Below are 21,499 nucleotides of genomic sequence, written 5' to 3'. Positions count from 1 at the left end.
CGACGATGGAAACTCCATTTAACAATATTGTGAATCAAAAGGGAAAGCATTGTGACAGACGGATGACTAATAAATACGATGTCTCTATTTCATCATCCACACTGCTAATCGTCAATCCAAAATTAATTATCCCTGTTTTGACAACTTAACTTAAACTTACAACCAAATTAGTTTTGATACTAGATTTACCAACTTAACTTTAACCCGTTGCCTTGTTTATCTCACTTTCAACTTACATGCACACAGAGCGTCCAAGTCAACCTCGACGACTTGAGCCCTCACAAAAAACAGAGGAACAGACATGATTGGGAAACAGGACAAAAAAAAAAAAGCAGAGTTTGAAGATGAAATCTGAGACTGTGACGCTGGTGCTGGTGAATCTGGCCGGAATTATGGAGAAGGCCAATGAGTCATTGTAGCCAGGGGTGTACAAAGAGGTAGCGGATTCTCTGCACACTGACCCAACTGGGTTAGGCTCGCTCACTCTGTTCCGATCCATAGTGCAGTCCTCTTGTTACCCACTTGCAGCTTACCTGGCTGTGCGTCACAACCGTACCCATGTCATTGCTCTCGGCGCTTTTCTCTGGGCCGCCGCCACCTTTCTCGTTGCCATCTCCTCTACCTTCTTCCAGGTCTCTCTGTCTCTCCCTATGCATGTGTCTTTGTGCTTTTGTTTCTTTCTTATTTCTATCTATAACTGGATGTTGTGATGGGTTTAAAAATTATTGATGTTACTCTTTTCATAATATCATAGAAAAGAAACTGTCAAAAAAAACAAGTTTGACGTTTTGTAATGTTTGGGTTCACTGTTCACCTCGCAGGCTCTTTCCACCCCCCCCCAAAAAAAAAAAACTAAGTAATTTATCTGAATTATTGAAAGACATGAAGAAGAAAAATTTGACTGAATGAAAGAACTACAGCAAGAAGACTCGTGTTATAAAAGATGAACTTCTTTTAGACTTCGGAAATTCAGTTTATGATTTCAAAAAGCGCAATTTAAAAACATGATTTTTAAAAATACACTTTAAGAGTTTAATAAAATATAAAGCAACATAGTGTGTTTGGTAAGACACCCATAAAATTGCAGGTTAATTTTTAAAATAGTCTCACATCCTAGTCCCACATTGGAAAAAGTTGGTGGATTATGAAAGCATTCATGGGTACTAAGTAGTTTCATTGATTCTTTACTACGTAAGACTTAACGTTATAAGCATTCTAGAGAGATTCAAATTAACTATGGAGTAATAATGCAGATGTGACTAACGCCATCACAATTTCTGCTCCAGATCTAAATTTTTCACTGGAAACGAAAACACATTTAACTACGAATGAACTAAATGAGTCACTCCAAATGCTTTTCAAGATTTTTTAGATGAAGCTTTGTAGTTGGTTTGAGGCTTGAATTAACTGGTCCCATGTCAAATGCCATAATGCCTTGATATGGATTTCTGTAATCCTATGATTATATTGTGGAAAGAATGGTTCGAAATTAGGACAAGGGAAATGCAACATGTTAAGAGTGATCATGTGAAGTAAGAATGTGGCTTAAATGTGTAAAAACTTGAAAAATTCAGAATATTAAGCCCTAATGAAATAATTTCATTCTGTGATGAATAATTCTGTTTGTTTTCCTCGAGTTGCAAGTTAACACTTGGTTGCCTGGTTTGATCAAATAGGTGGCAGTTTCAAGAGGTTTAAATGGGATTGGACTTGCCTTAGTGACACCTGCCATTCAGTCCCTCGTTGCTGATTCAGCCAATGATGGCAACCGTGATGTGGCTTTTGGATGGCTACATCTAACAGCAAGCTTAGGCTTCATTCTTGGTGGGCTTTGTTCTGTGTTAATGGCGTCAAAATCTTACATGGGCATCGATGGTTGGAGAGTTTCTTTCCTTTTGGTTGGAATAATCAGTGTAATAGTAAGTATTTTGGTCCGCTTATTTGCGAATGATCCAAACTTTTCTGAAGATCGATTTCAACACAAGTCTTTTTGGTCAGAAGTAAAATACCTAACTAAAGAAGCAAAGTCTGTTATGAGAATCCCATCTTTCCAGATAATTGTGGCTCAGGGTGTCTCTGGATGATTCCCCGGCTCTGCATTGTCATTTGCCACAATGTGGTTAAAACTTATAGGATTCCCCCATGAGACAACAGCATTCCTGTGGACGCTCTTTATAATTGCTGCTGCACTTGGGGGTCTGTTTGGAGGGAAGATGGGGGATTTGCTTTCAAAACGCTTACCCAATTCCGGGAGAATAATCCTTGCACAGATATGCTCAGGTTCTGCCATTCCTTTTTGGTGCAATTTTGCAGCTGGCATTGCCTAATGATCCATCCACGGCATTCATGCACGGGCTGGTCTTGTTCATAATGGGATTTACCATATCCTGGAATTCTTCAGCAACTAACAAGTATGTATTCTCTATCTATTTCCTTGTGTTCGACAACTAAAAAAGTTAATTGTTGGAACTAATGGCTCATATTAGACCACCAGTGGTAATTGGCCAAGTAGACGGAGCGAAGCAACGTCATACGTCTTTATAATTAGGGTTTTCCTATATATATATATATATATATATATATATATATATATATATATATGTGTGTGTGTGTATGTTATGATGTAACCCTAAATTATTAATAGCAATAAGTACATTGCCGAACTACGTTAAATTTGTGTCTTGACTCTCTCTTAATCTCTCTATTTTCGAATCTATATTATTCATTATTGTTGTGCACGGTAACATCACTACTGATACATTTTGTTGTAGAGTTGGGTGGGGAGTATTTTGAAATGGAAGGTTTAAAGAGCCATGGAACAAGAGTTTCACGTTAGAAAAAAGAAATGAAAGTATACATTAATAATGTCCAATTCATACCAAGCTATTGCTTTAAAGTAAGCAATATTCGGGCGCATATGAACAGGTGCGAAGCACCAATTGCGCATGTGCGTGGCAGTAGACTGATGATCAAATCATGACCGTTAATTTTTGGATAGCCATAATATTAAGTAACTGTTAATTATAAATTTAATCTAACGATCAAGATTAAGTGTGTTAGCATTGGATCGATGGTCAAATTTTAACGATGGTTGCATTAGTAGTTATTTACTGTCAATTGCAAAATTACATGTATGTTAGTGACCCGACATTATAACTGCTAAATACACACTATAAAGAGTTGAGCTGCAGCTTAAGACATAAAAAATTCTCTCTTCTTGTGTCTCTCTCACAATAATATGAACTTTGAGGTGTTCTGATTTGGTTTCATTTTGTGCAAAACCCAACTAAACTACAAAGGATTTTTATGCTCCATTATGTCCCGTAGAAGTATTTGCTGTAGCCCAACCGATCAGAATTAGTGGGGGCAAATAACTTACTAAAGAAAACGACTCTGTAACGCACATTAGAAGCATTTAATTTCCTGTTTCAATATTTCTGCACTAACAATTACACATGCAGTCCCATATTTGCAGAGATAGTCCCTGAGAAGTCCCGTACAAGCATCTATGCTTTGGATCGATCTTTTGAGACCATCCTAGCGTCATTTGCTCCCCCTATAGTTGGAATTTTGGCTCAGCGCGTTTATGGCTATAAACCAGTTCAAAAAGGATCATCAGACTCTGTAGAGATAGCAATGGATAGAGAGAATCCTAAATCACTTGCCAAGGCACTCTATACGGCAATAGGTGTTCCAATGGCAATCTGTTGCTTCATCTACTCCTTCCTCTATTGGACATACCCGAGAGACAGGGAGAGAGCAAGAATACAGACATTAATAGTCAGAATGCAACAGCTACGGGAATATAATTCTTCTTCAGGAGGAGAGTACTTTGAAGTTCATGTTGCAGAAACAAAATAGTTTAACGGCAATGAAAGAAGTGAGATCAACGGAGATTTTGGAGGAGAAAACGGTCTTGATTTGGATGATAACAACGACAAGATGTATTTGCTTTCTGTTAGGGGACAGCCTTGAAGAAGTCTAATAGTATAAGATATGTTATTATGTTTATAGGACTGGACCGCTAGAAGTCATTCTTGTATTCCTCTAAGAATGATGTGGAATCACCATTGAACTTGTAATTAATCATTATTGAATTTTAATCAAATTATAATTTTGAAAGCTGTCTCATTTTTTGAGTGATACAAGAGTGACTTCTAGAATTACTCGGACTAATAAAAGACATATTGTATCCCAATTCTTCTCCATCTATACCATGTATCCATCTATATAAGGAGAAAAGTTAATTAATAAAATTATCAAAATTTATTGTCATTATTCAACTCTTGTAGTTGCTACCCTATTTATTTGTCACAATAGGCAAATTCAAGAAGCTTAAAGCATGCAGTTTTGCGTGTTTCCCGACCAATCATCTGTAAACTCTTCTTATAATCTCAGCCTCTTGATTATATGCTCTCCATAGTTTTCTTCCTTGATGTCTGTAAAAGCCATTAACCGTTAAACTACTGGCTGTGTTTAGCAATGGAATGGAAAAAGGGAGTGGAACGTTACTGTAATAGATTTGATTGATATGAGATAAAAAAAGTAAGAATGTTTTGTATAAAAAAATAAAAAAATTTGTTTTGTTGTGATTTTTTTATTTAAATAATAATAAAAAGTTATTGATGTGATGTAAAAAGTAAGAATATTGGAGTTGATTTTGAAATTTTTTTTTTTTAATTTTTGGGTCCGGTCCGGTCCGGCCCTTTGCCAAACACAGCCACCAGTTCTCCCAAAAGCGTAAGTTGATAGGAAGACGTAAATTTAATCATTTAACCATTACTTTAACACTCTCCTTCATGTGTGGACTCAAACTCTTTTTTTTTTTAATATGTAGAGCTTAACACGTGAAATATTTAATTTAAATAGGGTAAATTAATGGAGTCAAGGTTAATCGATTTTAAAATCTTTAATTCTGATATCATGTTAAATTACCATGAAAGCTTTTAAGAAAATTGGTGATTTTACATTAACAACTAGTTCTCGCCCAGTGTATTAAATTTACATTTACATATATTAGTTTAATAGGTTGGCTTGAAGAAATTTGTTTGAAGGAAAACTCTATCTTCTACATCTTTATTCCTTCGAGCATAAAGGAAATAGCTAGTCCAATGTTTTTCTTCTTTCTTGGATATAGGAATCACTTTCTTTCTATACAAATTACTTCTCAAAGCATTATAACATATATGTCAGAGTAATGCTATAAATCTTCTTAGAGTCCTCTAAGAGTCATCCTAAATGTGATGTGGTTTTTAAAATCACCAATAGATCAAAGTCAATAAATCACATCTCAAATTCAACGGTAATTTTAAAAGCCACATTACATTTATGATAACTCAAGAAAGACTTTAAGAAAACTTATAACATTACTCTACCTGTCGGCTTCAGCAATCCTAGGTCTCAAAAGTTACAAAACAAGCAAAGGAGGAACCTCTTTCACGATTAATTGAATTGGAATTCATTAAGTCCAATTCATGAGTTTGGAAACAATAATAAATTAAACTCATATATTTGGTATGAATTGAAGCGGAGGTCACTAGTTTGAATCTCCCTCCCCCTCTTGTGTGAACTCCCCCTCTTGTGTGAACATGTCAAAAAAAAAAAAAAAAAAAAATTAAACTCATATATTTGGAATCCCCACTAATCTACTTGGATTGAATTGAATATTTGGTATGAATTGACCAACAAAGGACAAAATGGCATCCAATTTATTCTAATCCGGAGAGACTTTTTTGCAATCCCAATAATATTCCTATTTTATCCGCACAAAGGGAATGAATTCCATTTCAACTCATACTTAATCACTTCACTGTGATAAAATGAATAATCGATTTTATAAGTAGCTAAAATGAAATATATATATATATATATATATATATATATATATTCAATAACTAAAATAATAATATTTGCTGGAGATGCTCTTATTTATTTATTTATTTTTTTTTTTGACAAGTTTACATAAAGGAAGGAGGAGAGGAGAATTTGAACTAGTGACCTCTACTTCATAAGGCGTGGTCCACAGCCAATTGAACTATCTCTTGAAGACCCTCAGATGCTCTTATGATATGAATAGTATTTCAAAATTACTAGTTGCATTATTGAGTTATTAATCATCGAGCAACCTAAGTATCAGTATCAATATCAGTAACAACGTATTACACAGGCACTTATGATGGAGATAATATCCATATAAAATAAATAAATAATAAATGAAAGTTTAGTGAAGGGTGAAATAATGCACTCAACTTTTCTCGTTAAATATGAAGAAGATAAGACAAATAAAAATAATGATATTGCTAATTTGTCTTAGATTTTTCTCATTAAATATAAAGAAGAAAAGACAAATAAAAATTATGATTTTGATACAGTTTCCTTAACTAGGCTGATTTGGTCAAACTTCGAATCCATCTCCAGCAAATGGCATCCAAATCCCCTTGTCTTTGACCCGTTGCCATGTTTACGTCACTTTCAAGTTTTTCAAGTCCCTCCTTACACGCACACAGACCGTCCAAGTCAACGCTGACACCAAAAACAGAGGAGCAGATCTGATTGGGAACACAGGCCAAAAAAACAGAGGGTTTGAAGATGAAATCTGAGACACTGACGCTGGTGCTAGTGAATCTGGCCGGAATTGTGGAGAGGGCCGACGAGTCGTTGTTGCCAGGGGTGTACAAGGAGGTTGGGGCTGCTCTGCACACTGACCCAACTGGGTTAGGCTCGCTCACTCTGTTCCGATCCATAGTGCAGTCCTCTTGTTATCCACTTGCCGCTTACCTGGCTGTGCGTCACAACCGCACCCATGTCATTGCTCTCGGCGCTTTTCTCTGGGCCGCCGCCACCTTTCTCGTTGCCATCTCCTCCACCTTCTCCCAGGTCTCTCTTTCTCTCTGTATGCGTGTGTGTTTGTGATTTGTTTCTCTGTTATTTCTATCTAAAACTGGATGTTGTGATATATTGGATGTGGACCATGTGGTAACTTGAGATAAAATGGATGGCATATGAATATGATCTCATGATTTGGTTACGTTACACATATTGGGTAATTTTGGGTTATGTTCATACTAACATCTACATATCTATAGCCACCCGTGATTGGGTAATATGATCTCATTTTATTCTGATTTATTTTGGCACTCTAAAAAAAACAATGTGATCTGATAATTTGATTTTTCTTTCGTAGTATCTTAGTGCAAGAGCTTTTAAGTGGCCTTATTTCCACCAAACGGTAATGTGAACAGAAAAACATCTATGGTAAGTCCTAATATAGCATTACATGTTTAGCAAAGACTAAGGTTGTCACATTTCAGTTCCACATTTGGAAGATTAATAGCCACATAAAGTGGATAGATTATAAAGGTACTCATGGGTGCTAAGTCCCACATTAATTCTTTACTATGTGAGACTGGGCTTTATAAGTGATTTGAGAGAGTTTCAAATTAGTTAGTTTTTTTGGAGTAATAACGCAGATATGACTAGTGCTTTTCCTGAGTCGTTAAAAGATTTAAATTTTCCGTAGGGAACAAAAATGCATTTAACTATGAATGAACTAAATGAGTCACTCCAAATGCTTTACAAGATTTTTGAGGTGAAGCTTTGTAGTTGGTTTGAGGTTTGAATTAACTGGTTCCATGTCAAATGCCATAATGCCTTAATATGGATTTCTGTAATCCTATGATTATATTGTGAAAGAGAAAATATGTACATACCACAAGAGCTAAACTATATTGTGGAAAGAAGGGTTAGAAATTAGGACAAGGGAAATGCAAAATTCTGACATATGGGTGCTATACATGTTAAGAGCGACCATGTGAAGTGAGAATGTAGCATAAATATGTAAAAACTTGAGAAACTCAGAATACTAAGCCCTAATGAAAGAATTTCATTCTGTGATGAATAAGCTTCAAAAAAAAAAAAAAAAAAAAAAACTGTGGTAGGAGACGAAGTTTTCCTGTTGATTCTGTATGTTTTCCTTGACTTGCAAGATAAATAACATAACACTTAGTTGCCTGGTTTGATCAAATAGGTGGCAGTTTCAAGAGGTTTAAATGGGATTGGACTTGCCATAGTGACACCTGCCATTCAGTCCCTCGTTGCTGATTCAACCGATGATGGCAACCGTGGTGTGGCTTTTGGATGGCTACAACTAACAGCAAGTTTTGGCTCCATAATTGGTGGGCTTTGTTCTGTGTTAATAGCACCAACATCTTTCGTGGGCATCCCTGGTTGGAGAATTTCTTTCCTTTTGGTTGGACTAGTAAGTGTAGTAGTAGGTATTTTGGTCCGCCTCTTTGCGAATGATCCAAACTTTTCTGAAGATCGATTTCAACACAAGTCTTTTTGGTCAGAAGTTAAATACCTAACTAAAGAAGCAAAATCTGTTATGAGAATCCCATCGTTCCAGATAATTGTGGCTCAGGGTGTCTCTGGATCATTCCCCTGGTCAGCATTGTCATTTGCCACTATGTGGTTAGAACTTATAGGCTTCTCCCACAAGACAACAGCATTCTTGTGGACGCTCTTTATAATTGCTGCTTCACTTGGGGGTCTGTTTGGAGGAAAGATGGGGGATTTGCTTTCAAAACGCTTACCGAATTCCGGGAGAATAATCCTTTCACAGATAAGCTCAGGTTCTGCCATTCCTTTAGCTGCAATTTTACTGCTGGTATTGCCTGATGATCCATCCACGGCATTCATGCACGGGCTGGTCCTGTTCATAATGGGATTGATTATATCCTGGAATGGTGCAGCAACTAACAAGTATGTATTCTTGATGCGTTAGATCCCCTTTCTTTTTGTTTTAGAGTTTGGTGGGGAAGGAACGGAAGAGCAACAAAACCATTGCTTCATCGATTATCACTAGCACAATTTTCACATAGACACGCATTGCATGCATCCACAATTCGCTATGGTTTAGTTATCCATTAAGACAGGTGGTCAAACATGATTCTCGTACAATTGAGTTGAAGAGCGGACTATGTTGCTCTATTGGACTTGTCAGTGAAGCTGGTTGTTGTACTGCAGCTATTAAATTACCACTTATCTCAAAAGTTTAAGCCGATAAGAAATAGTAAATTTAATCATTTAATCAATACTTTAACACTTCATTTTCCGTGTGAGCTCAAATTTCTTTAAAGCAAGCAATACTCTTGTATTTACACTTGTGTAAATGTTGTATTACGGCGCGAAGCACTGGATGCGCATGTGCGTGGCAGTGGGCTGACAATTAGATGATGACTATTAATTTTTTAAGTAGACAATATAAATAATATACCTATTTTCTTTCTTCTTTTGCTCTCTCAAAACCTTCTATAGTTTTAAAATTTCTCTCTTTTTTTTTTTTTTAATGCCCCTTAAGAGCATTTTATTATTTCTGCACTAACATGCACACAGTCCCATATTTGCAGAGATAGTCCCTGAGAAGTCCCGTACAAGCATCTATGCTTTGGATCGATCTTTTGAGACAATACTAGCGTCATTTGCTCCCCCTGTAGTTGGAATTTTGGCTCAGCACGTTTATGGTTATAAACCAGTTCCAAAAGGATCATCAAACTCCGTAGAGATAGAAACGGATAGAGAGAATGCAGCATCACTTGCCAAGGCACTCTATACGGCAATTGGTGTTCCAATGGCAATCTGTTGCTTCATCTACTCCTTCCTCTATTGCACATACCCGAGAGACAGGGAGAGAGCAAGAATGCAGACATTAATAGAGTCCGAAATGCAACAGCTATGGGAATATAATTCTTCTTCAAAAGGAGAGTACTTTGAAGTTCATGTTTCAGAAACGAAAGAGTTTAACAGCAATGAAAGAAGTGAGATCAATGGAGATTTTGGAGGAGAAAACAGTCTTGATCATTTGGATGATAACAACGACAAGAAGTATTTGCTTTCCCATCAGCTAACCTTCTCAAATATGGGAGAATGATGAAGCTGTCCAAGCAGAAGCCGCATTTATGTATCCTTGACAAACTGATCAAATGATGAAAAAGCTTCACCAATATACACTCAAGTTCAGAATCCAGAGATTTTGCATGCCACAATCACACCCATTATTTTGTTTCAGAGATGGGTTGGTCTGTTCCATGATTTAAGAAATTGTTAATTCTTTTTAAAATATTATCTGTAAACTCTTCTTAATTATAATCTCAACCTCTTGATTCTCTGCTATTAATTTTGTCAAAGGCTTCCATTTGTCCACTTCCAAGAGAGGCTAGCATAGATAAAGCTCATCTACTCACTGTCTTCCTTCCTTGATGCCTTTAAAAGCTATTAACAACCACTTCTCTATTATATTTATGTCACCTTATCGATAACAAACTGAAGTCGACTCTCACACCATGCACTTTTGAACAGAGTTTTCACACTGGGGTTGAGGAAATTCTTCCCTTGGGTGTATTAGATTGACATTTATATATATTAGTTTAATAAACTAGACTGAAGAAACCCGATTGAAATAAAAGAAGCTGGTCCAATGTTTTTCTTCATTCTTCGATGTAGGAATCACTTTCCTTCTATACAAATTACTTCTCAAAGATTATGACATACCTGTCAGCTTCACAAGTTATATGGCTATTCATTATCGGCATGTCTTTTAAAAAAATTAAATAATATAGCATTAGAAATGTACAAGTTTTTAATTTAGCTACTAATGTTTTTATACACAATCCAACAGATTATCTATTGTACTATTTATTTTCTTTAAATATTATTTTATGTAGGAGAGGTTGTGAAAGAAAGTGAGAGAAAAATAATAATAAACAAAGTTTATTGTGTCAATAGTGAATAGGCTAATCAACCTATTTACTATTCATACTAGAAGGAAAAATTACAAAATGACTATTCTACTGAAGAGAAGAAAAAAAAATGCTAATAATAGTTAAATCTGACTATTATGAAGGATTTGTCTATTATTCTGAAGATGCTCTTATGTATATGTTAAATGCACTAACTTTAATTCAATTTCAAATAAATTGAAGAGAATCATTGTCCTCAACTATGCAACTTCAACTTGAACTAATGACCATCAAGGGTGGTAGTTCAACGGCCCAAGAAAATTCTCAAGTGGTTAGGACATGTACTAGGACGTAGCTTTGAATCTCCGGAATGGAGAATCTCCACATACGCTTGATTAGTATTAGCCGCCTTGAATAGGTGGGGCCCAATACGTGAAATATTTAATTTAAATGGGGTGAATTGACAAAGTCAAGGTTCGATTCCATGACCTTTGGCTCTGATACCATGTTAAATTACCACTGAAGATTTTAAAAAAATTGATGATTTAACATTTACAACCAGTTCTCCCAGGGTATTAATTTGAAATTTATATATGTATTAGTTTAATAGGTTGGATTAAAGAAATTTGTTTAAATCTAGCATAAAGAAAATAGCTGGTCCAATGTTTTTCTTCTTTCTTGGATGTAGGAATCACTTTCTTTCTATACAAATTACTTCTCAAAGCATTATAACAATATAACATATTAGTCATAGTAATACTATAAGTCTTCTTAGAGTCCTCAAAGAGTCATCCTAAATGTGATATGGCTTTTAAAATCACTAATAAATCAAAAATCAATAAATCACATTTTAAATTCAACAATAATTTTAAAAGTCACATCATATTTGAGATAACTCCTAAAAGACTTTAAGAAGAATGCTTCAGCAATCCCAGGCTTCAAAAGTTACAAAACAAGCAAAGGAGGAACGTCTTTCAAGAATGATTGAATTGGAATTCATTAAGTCCAATTCACGACTTTGGAAACAATAGTAAATTAAACTCATATATTTGGAATCCCAACTAATCTGTTTGAATTGAATTGAATATTTGGTATGAATTGACCAACAAAGGACAAAATGGCATCCAATTTATTCTAATCCGCAGAGACTTTTTTGCAATCCCAATAATATTCCTATTTTATCCACACAAAAGGAATGAATTCCATTTCAACTCATACTTATTTCAATCAAATGAATTGAATTGTGAACTCTAATTATAAATCACTTCATTGTGATAAAATGAATTGAAACTTGAAGTAAAAAACAAATCGATTTTTTAGACGAAGTGTGAATCTCTTAAACTTTATATCCTAACATGGTTACCATCAATGTTTTAAAGAACAATTGCACAACGGGGTGGTGGCGCAGTTGGCTAGCGCGTAGGTCTCATAGCTTCTGAGTGATCCTGAGGTCGAGAGTTCGAGCCTCTCTCACCCCATTTTTAGAATTTTGAAACTTTAATATAAACAGTGAGGCACTTGCTAATTTGCTATGACAAGAAAAGATAAAACAAACAAAAATCCAACCTCTTGCTTGACAATTGACATGTACACATTACAAACAAAACAACAAAAAAAAAAAGAGGCCTTTTAATTAGCACATGAAAGGGGGGCCAGCTTTAAAGGGGGGCCTTTTAATCAAAGCTGCATGCTTTTTAGATAAGAGATGTAGAAATCTGATCTTTTCCTTCATGGCCTTTAGCTCCTCCTTTTCACGTACCCTTCATGAGTTCATGTGCTTCCCCAGACAGCCAGGTCCCCTGAAAACCAAATCTCTTCGTTAAAAATCCACATTAATTTGTGCTTCATTTTGGCTTCCCATTTAAAAAAAATAAATAAATAAAAAAATAAAAATAAAAAAATCACTCAAACGTCAAACCCCTCCTCCTCCTCCTCCTATGAAGAAAAAAAAAATCAGAATTCTTGTCCTAGTGTTTCCTATTTTCCCCTCCCTTTTCCCATGAACGCCTTTTGCAAACACTCTCCAGTGTTCAAAGTCTCTTACTTTAGTGTATCGAACTTTGATCTTCTTCCACTTTCCTCATTCGTTATGATTTTTTGTTAAATCCTAACGAAAATATGTAAAATTACTAAAATATCTTTATTGAAATTACTCATTCGTAATGAAATAGGTAAAATAGAAAAAAAAATTAAAGTTCGATATATTAAAGTGAGAGACTTTCAACGTTAAAGAGATGTTTAAAAAAAATACGCAACTTTCATGGGTAAAAAGAATTACCCAAAAAAACAAAAGTTGTTTGCTATCATTTTCATTGAACAGGATGAGCCCCCCGTGGTGAATAATACCGACAATCAATGAAGTTATAATCATTGGAACCCACATTGCAATTTGCCAATTTCAAAGATGCACTTGAATCTTTATTGGTTCTTCTTTCCAACCTTTAAATATTTCTTTTTTATATTTTGCCATTAAAAACCGTAACTAGACCTAGAGCCGGCTGAAAAGCCTGCGGTAATTTAGGTGGTCGCCAAAGGCCAACGATATAATAAAGTTTCAATTATATAATGATTTTTTTTTTTTTTACAAAGCTATTTTGTTATAATTTAAGTGTATCATTTGACTTCAATATATATATATATATATATATATATAAAAGTTTTTAGGGCATGGTCTCCTTACAAATTGATTTTCAATTGTAAGTTTTACTTGAGATTTGTATCATTTAGTATTAAAGTCGAATACCACATCACGAGTTCGAATCAGGAAAGAAACAACCTATAATATAGAATAGACTATCGTGGAAGTTGGGTTAAAAAATATGATAGTATGCTACGATCTTAAATGTCACACATAATTTAAGAGAAGTGCTAGGAAGTCAGACAAATGAACCCTAAAAAATTTTCAAATTAACGTAGCAATTGGTGGGTGGCAGACAAGGGAGAGAGAAAACGATTTTTTTCAATGAAAAAAGCTTGCCACGTCAATTTAAAAAAAAAAAAAATTGAGTTCGTTTGTTTGGCTCTCTAACACTTCTCATAATTTAAATACAATCTTATTTATCTATGTATACTTTCCTTTTATGAATAATTTTTCAAAAGTAAATTTTACTCTAAAAGTTATCATATTCTAAATTCCTGCAGCATTGTTTGATCCTTGCAAAGCTGCATACCAAAGCAGTGCAAATTGGTTCTCAAGAGGTAGCTTAATTGGCTGGGATCACACTTAATGAAGTGAAAGTAACTAGTTCGAATTCTCCTCCCCCCTCTTGTGTGGACATGTAAAAAAAAAAAAAACAATGCAAATTGAACCTCTGTACCCAAGTGGAACACAAACGACAAGCCTCTTATCATTGAATTGAAATTCCTTCCAATAGGGAAAAAATTGAAGATTTTTTAATTATTAATCACAATCCTTTATTTTAAATTTAATGATCTATAAAATATTAATTACTTTTATATAACCAATGCATTAAATGCTAACTTTTAATTTATCAAAATTTAAATAATTTTATAAATTATTAAATTTAAAACGCAGGGTTATAATTAATAATCGAAAAATTCCTAATTTATTTTATTGGAAGGGATCCGCATCCCGAAAAATTTATAATTTCTTTTATTGAAAGAAATCCGTATCCCTTATCATTGCTGTGCTTACATGCCTTTTTACTATTTGGCTCAGAATTCCAAGATGAAAGTCACAGAACACAACCAAAAAGACAATATTTAGGTGGCAGTTTGCTTTAATGGCCATTCATCCTTTCACATTTTCAACTCCGGGCTGTGCCCATTTCCATAATACCGGCGTCGTTTCATCCACAAACACTCTCGAGGATTTTGGCGGTCAGCATTGGTGGCCCTACGCTGAGAATATCACGATAAGCAGAAAAGCCTGGCCTACAATGTGGATCCTACAGTAATTGACGGTGGATACGACTTCATCAAAACCATCATAATGTCAATTGTTGTGCAGCGTAACATAACATCTTGCCCCCACACAACCTTGGATCCCCACTTTTGGGTCCTAAAATTGTTCCAAGGGCGCAACGTGGGTTCTTGCAGTAATGCAGTGTAACATGTGTTGGGCGGGCCTACCAATAACCAGAGTGTTTACTATTATTTGGAAATGGAGGGAGAACTCGGTGCCCCCAAGTCAACTATTTCGACTATAGGTCTACCACAGTCCCACTGCCTCGCAGCATGTTTGCCACATCATCATCAACCCCGATGGCTTTGGAAGATCAATGAGTCAGACACCAAGTCAAACGGCCGCTACTGCCTAGTTTGTTAATGAGGAATGCTACAATGCATTCTACCTACCATCTCCCCACCATCTCTCCACCTTGTCATCTTGATTTTTTCAAAAAAAAAAAAAAACAGATGGTGGGTAGAATGAAGAAAAGCATATTTCTTTGTTAATATATCAAAATAATTAGTTCGAGTATATCAATGCTACCGAATTAGATTATGAGCCATTTTTTGTATTCAAAATGGTACTTCCTCAAGTACAAAATATATTATCTTTTTCTTAAACTCTTTATTTAGTTCTCAAAAATAAAAGGAGCTCGATCGTCATCGACTTAACATTAAAAGTCTTCGGTCGGTCTCCTACCGGTTGACATCACTCCGATAACTCTTCTTTTGTCTTGTAGGTAACTAATCGCCATCACCAATCCGACCTATTAAATCACAAATTTTCTTAAAAATTTGAAGAAAATGACATAATCATGATTCGAACTCAAATTATTACTTGTTTCAAAACCTTAAACAAATATAAAAAAAAATAATTTTTATCATTTAATTATTACTTTAACACAACGATTCAAATAATTGCATCAATAATAAAATAAATTATAATACTACAACTTCCGCGTCACTAACAAGTTGCAGCTCAAATCCCGAATCTTTTTTTTTTTAAGTCTTAAATTTATTCACTTCTTGTTTTTTCCCTAATGGGCAGAGTTTTTTTGAAGTTCTAATACCGCGTGGAGAAGGATTAAGCAAAGCTTAATTAACTAGAATCAAGAAGGCTTACCCCAGTTTATGAATTCTGATGGATGACCTTTTTTGTTTCCGAGGGGCCAATTTGAGTAATTTGACAAAAAATTTTGACCTTTCAACTCATTGTCTGTACAGAATTTAATGTTGAACGAAAGCTAATTAATTGATTAGACTAAATTATCATCATCCCCACTAAAAGCAAGATTAATTATAGCTCACAGAGAAAGAAAGGTCATTCTGTGAGTCAGCACCAACAGCTAGCCCAATGAAACCGCGTAGGTAGGGTTGTCTATGCTGCCATGTGACTCGTCTCATCTCCTTCAACAGTTGTAATGATGCATTAAAGTCTTCTCCTTCCCACCATAACTTTACTTCTCTTTCAGAAATGCGCCTCTTATAAATTCCTCCACTCTCTTTCTCTCTCTCTCTCTTCTATAATAATAATTCTGGATCCACTCCGATGCTGTTAGTTCATCAATCTTGAAGGAAACACCTAGATTTCACAAATGGCTCCACAAATGTACTTCAGTGGCAGAAAGGTACTCTTACTTTATCTTGCTCTGTTCCTCTTTAGCACCTCTGTTCTCTTCTGTGCCTGCTCGGAATCTCAGCTTCAAACCAAAAAGTTCAATGTTAGAAGAAGGATGTTGGAAGTAGAAAAGGAAGAGCAGCCAAAGAAGAAGATCACCAGCAGTAGCCTATCCACCAAGAACCAGACGAAGCTTCTCAAGCCTAGCATATCCTCAAAAAACCAAACCAAACTCTTCAAACCTAGTAGTTTGTCCAGCAAAAACCAGACCAAGCTCGCCAAACCCAGTTTGTCTTTGTCAAGCAAAAACCAAACCAAGCTCTCCAAACCTTCAAATTCTACGAAACCAGTATCTGGTATTTTTTCTAAGATGGAGCTCAAGAAGCTCAATTCCACATCCAAAATCAAAAAGCTCAATCCCATATCGAAAGCCGCAAACTCTACAAAACTCACTTCATTTTCCGCGAAGAAATCCGCAGATCTGCTCAAACTAAGCACACCCAAGAACAAAACAACAAAACCCACCTCCCCTAAAGACGCTCAATCTCATCTAGACCAAAAACCAAACAGGGACCAGATGGCAGATAAAAAACCCAACCAACAGAAGACAAAGAAACAACCACAGCCCAGCTGGATTGACCAAGATGATCAAGATGATTTTGCTTCAGGGTTCACAGATTTAGCAGATTTACCCAACAAATTCCAGAAAACTTTGATTCCAGACCTTGAAAAGTTCTCGAGCACCTCCAAAGCCTACCTCAACAAAGCCAACAAAGAAATCACAAAAGGGTTCAAACCCATTGTCGGCAACAAATATGCACCCACCATCGCTGCTGTAATTTCTTGCGCTTTCATATTCATCCCTTTGCTTTTGGTCTCTCTCATTTTCAATAGGATTAAAGCTTATTTCTCGCTTCAAAAGCTCTTGATCTTCATCCAAATATACCTCTCCATCTACTTCTCCATTCTTTGCCTCTCCTCCCTCATCACGGGGCTGGAGCCCCTGAAGTTTTTCTACTCTACTTCGCAATCCACATACGTTTGTCTACAGGTGCTGCAAACGCTTGGATACGTATTGTATCTGTTGCTGCTGTTGATGTATCTGGTCCTCGTCTTCTCGACCGAATGTGGGCTGGGCTCGAAGTTGCTGGGCCTGGGCCAGACCTTTGTCGGCTTCGCGATCGGGCTACACTACTACATGGCGGTGTTTCACATGATGGTGTTGCACCAACCGCCACAGACCAATTGGAAGGTTCACGGGGTATATGCCACGTGTTTCCTCGTCATTTGTCTGTTCGCTGGGGCTGACAGAAGAAAGAAATCCTACTTGGAAGATGGCGGTGAGGAGGGGAAGAAGAACTAGTCTTTCTCATTAATCCTATTTCTTATTTAATTCTATTAATTGGAAGGTTTAATTGCCTTTTTTTTCCCACCATAATTTGTAGTGAGCACAAAATAATAATACCATTGGCCAAGCAACCATGGTGTTATTACTTATTTACTTTTAGGGATGTACAAGAAAGTGGATCCATTTTACCTTCTTCATTTTCTATTACTTCTGTATTGTTAAGTTATTACCACAATAAAAGCTCAACCCCACAATTTCTTTTCATTATATATTCTTTGTGCTTTTAATTTGGGGCACACTTCTATAGTGGTTCTTAAGATGCAACCAAAAGAGTATTGGATTTTTCCAGTTAATGGCAATTCTATGAAACAAAGAATGACCCTCTTGGACCCGCAAATTTATTTTAGAATCGTTAGTAATTCGGACAGTAATTACAAGAGAGTTTAGGTGAAATTTATTTGTTTTGATAAGTGATTAGCTACCAAGATTTATTTAAACAGATAAATCTCAAAATTATAACCAATTTGAAATAAAAAAATTACTAAAATTTCGTATTCGATTAGAGTTTGAAGTGTGAACAACTTGCAGCAATCTACGGTATAAATGTCTATTTAATTACCCGAACACTTCATACTCTAATGTCTCGTCTCTCATTCTTTAAATTTATCTTTTAACATGAAAAATTCAAACAATTCAAAAATGCCAACCTGGGACATTTGAACACAAAATCATACCGACAATAAGTTACTTGCAAAATAGTAAAAAGTGTCAAGATTTGTCGGTGAGTGTACTAAAAATATTTCGATGCTAGCTACATACAAACTTTTATCCTCTCAAAGTTAATATAATTTTTTAAATTATTATTCCATCTCAAATTCTATAATAATTTTAAAAATTATGTTTAACTTTGAAATGATAAAAGAGGCGGCGAGATTTTCACTTAGGGCTGGGCAAATTCACTGCCTATCGACTTCTACCAACACTGATTAACCAATAGGCGGTAGGCGAAACCTCTTTTTTTTTTTTTTTTTCTTTTTTCTTTCGACAAATTCGGTTCGGTAGGCGAAATAAAATTTGTTAACCGAATTGACTTTACCTACAGACTTCACCGATAATTTTTAATTTTTTCACATAACGATTTTACCGACTAACTTTACCGAATCGACTTTATCGACCGCCTATCGGTGTGAAGACAAAAATTTGACGAAATAAGTAGGCGAAATTTTCGACTTTACTGATATTTTTGCGAAACAAAATTTTTTCTACTTACACCGACTGATGCCCAGCCCTACTCCCACCCATCTCCCCGCCATCTCCTCTCTCTTGTATTCATCTCCCCCATCATCTCCTCTCTCTTGTATTTTTTTTTTTTTTTTTTCTTCTGAAAAAATAAAGATGTTAAAAGAGAGAAGATGGTGGCCTAGTGGGGAGATGGGTGGGAGAATCTATTGTAGCAAATCTCTAAAATGAAAGTGACACCTGGGTCCCTTAGTATTGGAGCATGCTTTCCGCGCGCGAGAGTCTACGTACACGAGGTTATGTTAGTAATTTCGACGCTCTACCGACGGCGTTTCTGTCGGTGGATACGAACCGACAGTACCTACGTCAATTCGACGTCTTTTTCCGTTGAAAATACGAATTTGGATCTCCAATTCCAGTAGTTTTAGCGTCGTAGGTGGTCATGCAGTCAAGGAGATGACGGAGGAGTGTGAGATACTTTTGTATTAACATGTTATTGTTAATGTTAAGATATTATTTTAATATAAAGACCTTTTTTCTTCTTAGGTTATTTTAATATAAAGACTTTAATGCTTATTGTAAACAGACAAAGGGTACAGAAACATGTGTCGGAGAAAAATACAAGTAAAAACAAAAGCGAGAGAGAGACTAGAATCTGCCCATTTCTAATACCAAAATAGTTTGGTAATTGTTTTTGTTTTTTTTTAAGAGAACATCAGCATTTTCTTCTCTCTTTTTTTTGTTTTTGTTTTTTCTTCTTTTCTCCTTCCACCTGCAATTCTAGTTCTCCTCATGACTATGATCATATATAAATATCAAGATAGTATTGGCAAACCCTAAAATGTCTTACTATTGATTGGAGGATATAAAGTTCTTTCAAATTGGTTTGAAAAAAAAAAAAATTCAGCTTATTTTAATAAGCGACAAGTGTCGTTTAAGATATTTGGATTCTTAAATTAGTGGAATAACAATAAATGATTGTTAAGAATATTAAATAAAACAGGTAAGAAATGACATTTGGCACTTATTATAATAGGTTGGAGAAAATTTATGTCCATAATCTTATTAAACTCTTAATCCTTATCATTGCATCCTAATTAATGAGATAGTTATTTTTCGGGTAAATGTCAGATTGAAAGGACATAATTTTCTTTTAAATTGGGTTTGAATAAATTTTTTCAACCTAATTTATAATAATAATATATGTCGATCGAACATGTGAAAGTCACATGTTTTTGTTTATTTTAATAGTATGAATAAACTTGAAAGGAATATTATTAAAAAAATATATGTATCTCAAATATTAAAATACATATATCATTATTATAAAAAGAAAACTCTATCCAAATGAAATATCTTCAGTTTGGTGTACTGGAAGTTAAAAGAGTATTCTTCTCAGAAAAATTATCCCACTAGGTGGAGGGTAAAAAGCAGGCTGCCAGGTATGATGATTGATTTATAATGAACATTCTGGAAAGGTAGGGTCAGTTCTGTTTATTAATTAATTATATCTGGAATTTGGTGTAAAAACGAGCATTAATAAAGCAGATCTGAGAAGTTGCATTCAATAATTTAAAGGGTGAATCAGCTTTTCAACTTTATTTAGTGTCATTTACATTTAACAACTACTCCATGATTAATGCAAGAAATTCGTGAAGGAGTTTGGAAGTCAAAGCTGTAGATTTCCTTGAGGGTTAATACTAATTATCTGTCTTTTTGCACTAATAATTCGCTAGTTTTTATTTGGGGTTTCAAATTCAGAATCAAAAAAATCATGCCATCTGCCATCCTCCGTCTAGTCGGTAATGGTCGGTGTCAGTCGAAAGTCGGTCGGAAGTCGGAAGTCGGTTAGTTGGTAATTTGCTCAGTCCTAAGTGTAATATAGTGGATATGATTCGTGACCGTTAGATTTAATCACTATAAATATAAATAAGTATTATACATACATATCTTTTACAAATCTACCATTGAATTCGTAAGACCTATATATAATCTCACATACTCAATTGTAAATTTGCATATCTCTTAAAAACCAAACATTTCTCATAAATATATCCTGCTTAACATCTCTAAAGCCATCTTCTCTTCTTTTGTAGTATTCTCATTCTAAGGGGGTATTTTAGGTTACCCTAAAAAGTGCTATCCTAGGTTAACTTTTGAGCTTCATTGTATCATGTGAACAATTCTGTCCAATCCTATTAGACCTTTAGAAATAGGACAAAATACATTCCAACAAAAAATGGTTAACCTTTGAGCTTCATTGTATCATGTGAACAATTCTGTCCAATCCTATTAGGCACTTTAGAAATAAGACAAAATATGTTCCAAAACAAGTCCATCATTGAAGTCTTTCATTGTATCATGTGAACAATTCTGTCCAATCCTATTAGGCACTATAGCCTTGGAGTCTTTAATTTTTTATTTACATATTTTCCCTTTTTCCCATCCACATTTTTCCAACAGGGCACATATGAGAACTACCAGAATCCAGTTTAATCATAATGCCTATAAAGGCCTACAACTTAGGCAATAAGCAATCTCAGCAGCATATCTAGCCCATAAGTTGCATCCTAAGTGGCTCGAACATGTGAGGTAGTATATGTTTTAATACCTAAGGGCTTATTAATTGATCAAAAACCTTGTAAATGG

The 21,499-nt window shown here is 35.2% G+C and overlaps 2 protein-coding genes, 1 non-coding gene and 1 pseudogene across 4 annotated transcripts; all 4 read left to right on the top strand.

Annotated features, from left to right (window-relative positions):
* The first annotated feature begins 145 nt into the window (after nucleotides 1-145).
* Nucleotides 146-4,062, top strand: LOC132166611 (uncharacterized; annotated as a pseudogene).
* A 2,350-nt stretch (nucleotides 4,063-6,412) lies between these two features.
* Nucleotides 6,413-10,157, top strand: LOC132166273 (uncharacterized). Of its 2 annotated transcripts, XM_059577065.1 has the most exons (4): nucleotides 6,413-6,876; nucleotides 7,184-7,228; nucleotides 8,027-8,760; nucleotides 9,394-10,157. In XM_059577065.1, exons 1-4 carry the CDS (start codon nucleotides 6,589-6,591, stop codon nucleotides 9,926-9,928), a joined length of 1,602 nt encoding a protein of 533 aa, XP_059433048.1. In that variant the 5' UTR covers nucleotides 6,413-6,588; the 3' UTR covers nucleotides 9,929-10,157. The 2 variants fall into 2 exon arrangements, with proteins under 2 accessions (XP_059433048.1, XP_059433049.1); XM_059577066.1 differs by lacking the exon at nucleotides 7,184-7,228.
* Nucleotides 10,158-12,129: 1,972 nt separating this feature from the next.
* Nucleotides 12,130-12,214, top strand: TRNAM-CAU (transfer RNA methionine (anticodon CAU)). The gene is given in 2 exon segments: nucleotides 12,130-12,167; nucleotides 12,179-12,214. It is a non-coding gene; the product is annotated as a tRNA-Met (tRNA).
* A 3,692-nt stretch (nucleotides 12,215-15,906) lies between these two features.
* LOC132165574 (uncharacterized) lies at nucleotides 15,907-17,875 on the top strand. Its single transcript, XM_059576200.1, has one exon. It carries the CDS (start codon nucleotides 16,241-16,243, stop codon nucleotides 17,624-17,626), a length of 1,386 nt encoding a protein of 461 aa, XP_059432183.1. The 5' UTR covers nucleotides 15,907-16,240; the 3' UTR covers nucleotides 17,627-17,875.
* The last annotated feature ends 3,624 nt before the right edge of the window (nucleotides 17,876-21,499 follow it).

Source organism: Corylus avellana, chromosome ca11, assembly GCF_901000735.1.
Source record: "Corylus avellana chromosome ca11, CavTom2PMs-1.0".
Lineage (NCBI taxonomy): Eukaryota > Viridiplantae > Streptophyta > Magnoliopsida > Fagales > Betulaceae > Corylus > Corylus avellana.
The sequence above is the reverse complement of the archived record's forward strand: the minus strand, read 5'-3'. Positions and strand labels throughout refer to the sequence as shown.